Consider the following 9,117-nt stretch of genomic DNA (forward strand, 5'->3'; position numbering starts at 1 on the left):
AATCGAAAATTAATGTAATTCACATTAACTAACTAAAAATATAAAAATATATTTTAAAAAATATGTTTATACTTAAAATTAATTTAAAAAACAAACAAAAAAACAAATGTACACCAAAAAATCTCCAATTATATATCTATCTGCTAAAATATTTTAATAAACTACTAAAAGGCTTTTGAAAAACCTCCAATGACATGGGAAAATGCTTATTGTATACAATTAAGTGAAATCACTTAACGATATCACTCAATATGATGTCAATTACACAGAAAGCTTATATACATAGAGATAAAAATATCTCTGGTTAGAAACAGACCTACATTAATAAAAGTCTTCCCTGGGTTATGGAATCGTGGGTGATTTAAATTTTCTTTACACTTTTCTCTATTTTCCAAGGTTTTTTTGTTGAGATTGTTTTATTACTTTTTAAATTTTACCTAAGATTGCAATATCCTTTTAAGCAGCAATTTAAAAAAAATGAAGGAAAGAAGACGAGTAAATGTCTATCCTGATAGTGACTCCAATGTATGCACCATAGACCCTTGAAAGATCAAAGAGAAGACTCCAGGAACTCATGTAAACCAAGTATTCTCTGTAACTTAGTAATTTGTTTCACACTCACATGAATTACTATTTTTCAAATGTTCATAGATGCACTGAAATTCAACCTTACTGAATCTATAGAAATTCCATTTTTCACATCTTCAGATACTAAAAGTAAAACAAAACCACTAGCATGGAGGTCTTCAAAAACTTATTCACTTGCACTTATTGCCTGGAAATTCTCCTGCTACCATATCAGTATGTAGGAAGCGCTAAGCACAGTACTTGACATTCAGTTAATAAGTTCCATTACATGTTCCTATTTCTCTATGCTACTGTAAAACCTGTGCTTTATGTCTTCTTACACTGCTCAGACCACAGAACATAGTTTAAGCTATAAAGGTAAATTAACAATCAAATACCAAAGTCAATCATGCTTGTACCCAGGATGGCTTTGTAGAAGCTATTTTTTGTTAAACATTGAGGTTTTCTCCAAATGGAAGATTGAGACTACTAAAAGTTTGAGTCCTTGGTAAGTGTGGCATTATCAATCTGTGATTGATCTTGGGGAAATCATTTAATGTATGCTGAGTTTTCTACCACTGTTTCATAATAATCCTCCCCAAAATTCAAGTCAACAAATAATTACCATTTTAAAATACACTACAAAAAGCAGAGTTATTTATAATAAACTATTAGTTGTTCAAAGGCAATTTAGTTTACCTCAAAGAATTATTCTCTGCTTTTTGTCTGCCAAGTTCACTTTTTGTATCTATTGCCTTTCTTGCTAGTGATTTCATTTCTTTTCCCACAGTGGTTATTGCTTTCTTCGTCAAAGTCATATTTGACATTTGTTCCATAAGTTCATCATCAAGCTATACAAGGAGAATGACAAGGTTACTGCCATCACTAAAAGTGTCTTAATCTTCCTAAAGAGACATCCTCTCTTTGTGAAAACTGGTATATGACAAGATTCATACAATGATTAGACTTGAATACTGTGAAGGCTATATGGACAAAGTATTGTGGAGTAGGACCAAGAATAGTATATCCATCTACATTTCAATCTGGTTCAATTTGACTTTAGCATACATATCTATTTGCAGATATGACTTATTTGCTGCTTAACATTAATTATAGATATAAAATGGAATTATGAAAAAAATTTTCCCCATCTGTTATTATCATTATTATTATTATTAATCATTATGTTACATAGATTCTCCCCCATTGGCCAAGATGGCAGCAGGGAGAGGTTCTTACACTGAACCACCAAAAGCTAGAAATAATAATGGAGAGGATCCCAGGCACCAAAAGCTAGAAATATGAATGGATAGAACCCAAGTACAACACAAGCTAGAAAATGAATGCACGGGCCCCAAACACACCAAAAGTTACCAAGATAATTAGATAGGAAAATAAAAAAAGCCATCCCCTTCCTATCCCTACCAGAACCCCGGGCTTGAACAGGAAGAGAGCTTAGTCTTTCGGATGGGAGTCTGCCATTCTCCCAGGTCGTGTGGCTCCTGAATAAAAGCCCTTTCCTTTTGCATGAGCACCTGTCTCACAAATTTGGCTTTTATTGAGCCAGGCAGCCAAACCTCCATTTAGTTGTTCAGTTACAATTATAACAACATAATACAGATACATTTATAAACATATTCAATTAAATTTGGTAACAGAAAATCAAATTCCCTTGTTTATATAGTCATACCATCTCAAATATATATCCATAGTATCTCAAATTGTTGATTACTAAAACAAGGTGATGCTTCACATTTAAATTCATTACATATATTGTTCTCTTTAATTTTTATTTCATCATAATTTTTTCTATCCTAGTTACTCTTTAGGCAGAATAATCTAGATTCCCTGGATCTGGCATTGTTATCTTTAATGAAAAAGGGAGATGAAAAAATTGCTAAAATCTCTGAGAATGCAGCCCTAATGATTTTTTTAAAAAGAACTCACTCTGCAATCTAACATAAAAAGGATTTTGCTCACATTTTTAAAAGAAAATAAACAACAAAGAATTGACAATTTACACCAGATATACCACCTTCAATATTTTAGGATTACAAACTTTAGTTAGAACAATAAAATAACTTCTCTGAACATAGAAAAAAAAAGGAAAAGGGGAAAGCTACTGACAGTTTATAGCCAAAAGTGCAAAAGTGATTTTTCTTTACATTAGGAACTGTACACTCCAGATCCTCTATCCTTTGTTCCAAGTGAGCTTTCTCATAAAATGCTGTCTCTTGGGCAATCTGGTCAAAAAACATAAACAAAACACAGTGCTTTCAATGTCACTGCACTGAATTTCACACATGTTCCTATAGATAAAACTCTTTCAAACCTTTAGCCTTTCCCTCAGACTATCTCGTTCTGTGGTCATTCTTCGTAAACCAGTGAAGGCTATATCTCTTTCAGTCTCCACTCGTCGGAGGATGGCATGGGCTGTTGTTGACTTAGGAGACTTACAGCTTTTCATCATTTCTCGTCGAAGTCGAGCAATTTCTTCCTGTGCCTATTATTTAAATAGGTAGACTCCTATTTAACAAGCTTTAGAACAAACATAAATATAGCTATCTTATATCCAGTCAGTTAAAATCCAAACCTATTATCAATGTGCATGGAGTAGGATAATGGCATAATTTTGACTTTATACAAATAAATACCAGAGATGCCCCCAAAATGCAAATGGATGTATATCAAATAGAAGTTTGCTTCACAAAAAAAAATGTTTTAATTAATTTGGAGGCAGTCAATGCAAGAGAAAATTATTTACTAAGAAATACATATGGTATACTCTGTTCACTTTGTGATATAATCATGAATTCAGTACAATTCAGGTAGAATACTGGTTTAAAAAATATTATCATAGTGTTTTAGTTTTTCTCTACATAAGTGTACATACCATAGTCATTCCTAGCTACCTTTACCTTGACAGAAAGGCCCACCAATCCTTACTGACAACCCAACATATTCTCTAATACTGTTTAACCATCCTCGGTTTCAAATCTATTCTACATTTGCAGATGATTATATTTCCTACCTTGTGGCTTAAGTCCTTATCTTCCTTCCTCCCAATTGTAATTACTATCTATTCAGCTAGTCTCCAAGTCTCAGAGGAAGATAAATTACTTCCCAATTTCCATAAGCCTTCACCCGATTTCTGGACTTCATCTCCTGAAGTGTCTTCTAAGATATCCCTGACTCAACTATGATTATTTCCACTCACTTCAAATAGCACTCTCTCCCCTGGCTCTTTCTCCCCTGCCTTCAACCATGCAAACGGCTCTCATATCTTGGAAAACTGTCACTTACTCCTCTTGTGTCCATTTACCATCCTATGACTATCTTTCTCTCTCATTTAAGTGTCTCTACCATGGCTTGTTCCTTACTACACACTTCCTCATCCCACTCTAACTTGGCTCCCACACCCATCACTTCGCAGGTCCTTACAACTAAGGACCTCATCAAATCTAATGGTTCTTTCTCAGTTCCTGTTCTTGATATTTTGGCAACATTTGACATTGTCTTCAACACAATCCTTGAAATTACTTCCTCCCTTGGTCTTATACCATAGTTCTGCCTTAGCTTCCTGTCTTCTTTCATAGTTTCCTCTATCCATTGAATAAAACTTCCCTAGCTCTCATTCAGAGACTTCACCCACTCTGAAGGCTCAAAACTTACCTCTAAGCAGGTGACTTATAAATTTACCTATTCAGCTCTTGCTTTTCTCCCCACTCCAGTCCCACATTTCTTACTACCTGATGGCAATTACTACCTGAATGTCCTCCATCTTTCTGAAACCAAACACATCTTTTCCATCAATGACTTTCCTCATTCTTTTTCTATTATCATAATTCTTCAGTCACTCAAAACAGAACTTCAAACATTTCTATTCATCCCCCCTTTTGCTTAAATCAAATCTTGTCGAGTCTTCCTTGTTAGCATTCTAGCTTAGTTCTTGATGCCTCCCATGGATAACTGTAACAGCCTTCTAAAAAGTCCATGTTTTCTCCCTCATCCAACTCTTTTAAAGGAGAGATTGTTATAAAGAAGATAACATATAAAGATGTATGAGATAATACAAAATTGTTGAAATTGTAAAACTGTGACTTTGGTCATATTTCTTCTGCTTTAAAAATATAAACTGCCTATTGCTTATAAAGCAAAGTATAAACCAGTAAGGCCCAATGAACAGCCTTCTCTATATAGTCCAGAAGCTGGTAAACTACACTGGCACATAGGTCAAATCCAACCCCATTCATCCATCCCTCAGTACTCAAAACTCTACTGAGTCTAGGAAAGATTTCCTTAATCACCATAAATAAAAATATCCACTTATTTTCTTTTTACAATATCTCCTAGACCAGTGGTCGGCAAACTCATTAGTCAACAGAGCCAAGTATCAACAGTACAACGATTGAAATTTCTTTTGAGAGCCAAATTTTTTTAAACTTAAACTATATAGGTAGGCACATTGTTATTAACTTAATTAGGGTACTCCTAAGGCTTAGGAAGAGCCACACTCAAGGGGCCAAAGAGCTGTATATGGCTCGCGAGCTGCAGTTTGCCAACCACGGTCCTAGACTATTTACACTAAAATAACAAAAAATAAATACAAGGCAATATACTTTATCTCCCTAACTAGATTGCCAACATAGAAAACAATGTCTGTGAATGTTTTAAACTGTGCTCCATGGTACTCCATGGCTTAATGAGGCAGTGGGATGGATCACAGCAGCTTTTCATTAACTATTCTACACTTCAAATCTCAATATAAAATTGTCTGAAGAAAAGGAATATGGCAATGATTTGAAAATCACTTATACTACATGTAAGTATAGGATTTACAAGGCAGAGGTTTCAGTAAAATAATCTCACACCTTACACTAATGCACACAGGCTTCTCATTAAGGGACTTCCCTGCCCCCCAGCAGTGGTCTTATAATCCTGCATACATACACTGGTTCAGGTTTCATGGCACAGAAAGACACCCGGGAGTTCCAATCAAAGCAAAGTAATCACCTACACACTTAGAAGTGGTAGAAGTGCTTTTTAAACTGCTCAAACTACAAATAAGAAAGCTAATTATAGAAGAGAATATCCATTAAATAGCTAATATAATGTTTAACATTTTAAATATAATAAAATCTTATTAAAATGCTGAGAAGAAACAGAAATAAATAAGACTAAGATTAGAAAGAAAACAGTACTGTGATTTAACCAAAAGGATTCCATGCTATGACATAGTATACCCTGGGCATTTATTTTATACTAGAGGCCCAGTGCACAACATTTGTGCACTGGAGGGGGGCGTCCCTCAGCCCAGCCCGTGTCCTAAGCCAGCAGGTGGACATCCCCCGAGGGGTCCTTAGGGCTCCCGCCACCGCCCAGCTTCTGTCTGAGCGGTGCTTTCCATGTGGGAGTGCACTGACTACCAGGGAGCAGCTCCTGCATTGAGCATCTGCCCCCTGGTGGTCAGTGTGTGTCACAGTGACTGGTCATTCCACCGTTAGGTCAATTTGCGTATTACGGTTTTATTATATTAGAATAATCCATTTCCACATGGGCCAATTCATCTTCAACAAGCTTAACTAAATGGCAAAGAGCAGACCCAAATAAGAGTCAGAAAATTTGGACTCTGAATCCTGTTGTTCTTGGGCAATCAGTTAACCTTATTAGCCCTACCTCCTCAAATATAATATGAAGCAAATAGGCCATACAATCATGGTATCCAAAGTCACTTTGGTTATTTAAAAACAGATTATTAACCTTGACTTCAAATTAAAGTAAAATCCACTGAGGCAAACTCTAAAACTTAAAAAAACACACACAGTATCTGCATCTTATCACTTTATTCCCTTAGAGTAGCAAGCTCATGACCTGCACAAACTTGCTGTAATTGATGATGTTGGTAATGTATGGAGTTTAATATCTGCTGAGTGAAGAAATGAATTTTAAGCTAAAAATAGAGAAACTACAAACTGATTTTACTCTCTGAAATTAAACAAATTATATGGCAGTTTCTAAAGTGACTGATAGTATATCAAAATGATATGTTAGCATTTTTTAATCCCCAATCTTGTATGGGTATTGGGAAATCATATATATGTGTGTGTGCACATATACTGTATTAGAAATATATTACATTTCATTGAAAATATCTTAAAAACAAAGGTATTTCCAAATAGTAAATTAATTTGATTGGCAGACTTAAGCATACCCAAAGAATTATATATCTCTACAATTAACTGTTATTACTTACATATATTGTTTCCTTATAAACAACTTTACCTGTTCATAAAGAAGGAAGGTCTTGTCTCTCTCAAATGTAAGAGTCTTGATATTACCCTGAATATCTGCCAAATGACGCTCATATTTTTCCAGCATGCATTTAAGTTCTTCACGGTCTCTTGTCTTCCAAAGCTCTACATCACAGTTTGTACCCTACAATTATTATATAAGAAATTTGAAATTCTTCTTTGACCTGTAGTATGAATAGAAAAGTACTACTGATGGCAGTACACAGTCTCCACTTAAGCAAACATCCTATAAATAAAACCCTAATATGCAAATCGACCTAAGGGCGGAACGACCAGTCGCTATGACTCGCACTGACCACCAGGGGGCAGACGCTCAATGCAGAACCTGCCCCCTGGTGGTCAGTGCACTCCCGCAAAGGGAGTGCCACTCAGCCAGAAGCCGGGCTGATGGCTGGTGAGCACAGCAGCGGTGGGAGCCTCTCCCGCCTCCACACAGCACTAAGAACCCCTCGGTGAACATCCCCCGAGAGGTCCCAGACTGCAAGAGGGCACAGGCCGGACTGAGGGATCACCCCCCCTTCACGAATGTCAAGCACCGGGCCTCTAATGACTATATAAGGTAAGGAAATGATGAAAGAAAGTTTAAAATTCATCTCTTTTAAATTTGTATTGATTGATTGGTATTAGAGAGAGCGAAAAGAAGGAGTGATAGAGGGATGGGAGGAGAGGGAGAGGGAAAGAGAAAGAAAGAGAGAGAGAGAGAGAGAGAGGCAGGCTGGGAGGGAGAGATCAATCTGTTGTTCCATTTAATGCATTCATTGGTTGCTTCTTATATGTGCCCTGACAGGAGATCTAACCCACAACCCTAGTGTATAGGGATGACACTCAAACCAACTGAGCTAGCTGGCCCAGGCCAAATTACCCCTCTTTTAAACAATTTCCCCCAAATTGCTCCACATTTGTCTGATTACCTCCCAACCATGACAAATGCTAGGGACAGAGAACCAATTTCAATGATCCACTGTCCATCAAAGAGACCTCTCTTTGATATAGCAAGTCATGCTAATCAACCTGAATTACTTCCAGATAAGCCAAAGAATAGAAGTCAGTCTTTGAGCAACAAATTCCAAAATATTTATTTATAACTTTCCAAAACCTACCCGAGAAGATGGAGACGGGCGGCTTGGACCTTCAGATGTACTTTTGATCATCTTTCTCAAATTTTGAGCTTCACTCCTGTAGTAATTTCTGTCTGCTTCTAAAGTCTTGACAAAGGAATCAAGTCTGGAAGGAGATTTATTTTGTGCTTTTTCAATATCTAAAATTATCTTGCCAGGAAGGAAAAAATTAGGCCATTATTTCAAGCTAAACTTCAGCATCATTTACTACATGAAGTCGAACACAAAAAGAATCCTTAAAAACAATAAATGTGGTAAGTTTTGAAAATAATTTTTAAAAATCGTAATTTTAAAAAAGCAGTTAAATATCTTTCTTCTCCAGCATTTCTGAATGTTCTATATATTTTTTTATTGTGACATAACATTTGACATTATTTTTTAATTCAAATTTTTTATTGTTTATAGTGTTACATAAGTCTCCTTTTTCCCCCATTGACCTCTCCCTGGCTGCTCCCACCCCCCAGCACATGACCTCATCCCCCTACTGTCTGTGTCCATTGGTTATGCTCATATGCATGCATACAAGTCCTTTGGTTGATCTCTTACCTCCACTCCCGAAATGTTCTATATTTTTATTAACCTTAAACATACCCCCAAATTTATTCAATAATTTTGAAGAAAAAATGGTAAAGAAATTTCAGAGAGGCCAGAAATGTCCACAGATATGGTTACAAATCCTAGAAGTAAAATTAATTTACTTAGAATAACTTGTATAGCAACTAAGTTTTTTTTTCACTAAGTATTCAAGGGATGGATAAATTAATGCTGGAAACATTTCTTTTACAACATTTATTTTACCAAAGCTATATTGAGAGGAAATGATAAATATATTTACAGAGGTGTTTAAATATTTTAAATAATAACATTAAAATGTCTAAACAGCAGTTTTCATTTCACATTGTTAAAGAAAACATATTACTTAGAATTAAACTAAAAATTTGACTTACAGAAATTTATTACTAAGAACAAAAGTTAATGTGTAGCCTAACTGGTTTGGCTCAGTGGATAGAGCGTCGGCCTGAGGACTGAAAAGTCACGGGTTCGATTCCGGTCAAGGGCATGTACCTTGGTTGCAGGCACAACCCCAGTGGGGAGTGTGCAGGAGGCAGTTGGTCGATGTT

General features: G+C 35.9%; 1 protein-coding gene across 1 annotated transcript in view; it reads right to left on the reverse strand.

Moving 5' to 3' along the window:
* LOC118673247 (testis-specific gene 10 protein-like) overlaps window positions 1–8,193 on the reverse strand; it is a 30,740-nt gene extending 22,547 nt beyond the window's left edge. Inside the window, 5 exon segments of the mRNA XM_036343833.1 lie at window positions 1,267–1,418; window positions 2,733–2,810; window positions 2,900–3,070; window positions 6,850–7,002; window positions 7,979–8,193. Coding sequence (XP_036199726.1) covers window positions 1,267–1,418; window positions 2,733–2,810; window positions 2,900–3,070; window positions 6,850–7,002; window positions 7,979–8,029 — 605 coding nt within the window. The 5' untranslated portion in view covers window positions 8,030–8,193.
* Between the last annotated feature and the right edge of the window lie 924 nt (window positions 8,194–9,117).

This window comes from Myotis myotis, unplaced genomic scaffold (genome assembly GCF_014108235.1).
Source record: "Myotis myotis isolate mMyoMyo1 unplaced genomic scaffold, mMyoMyo1.p scaffold_m19_p_18, whole genome shotgun sequence".
NCBI classification, from domain to species: Eukaryota; Metazoa; Chordata; class Mammalia; order Chiroptera; family Vespertilionidae; genus Myotis; species Myotis myotis.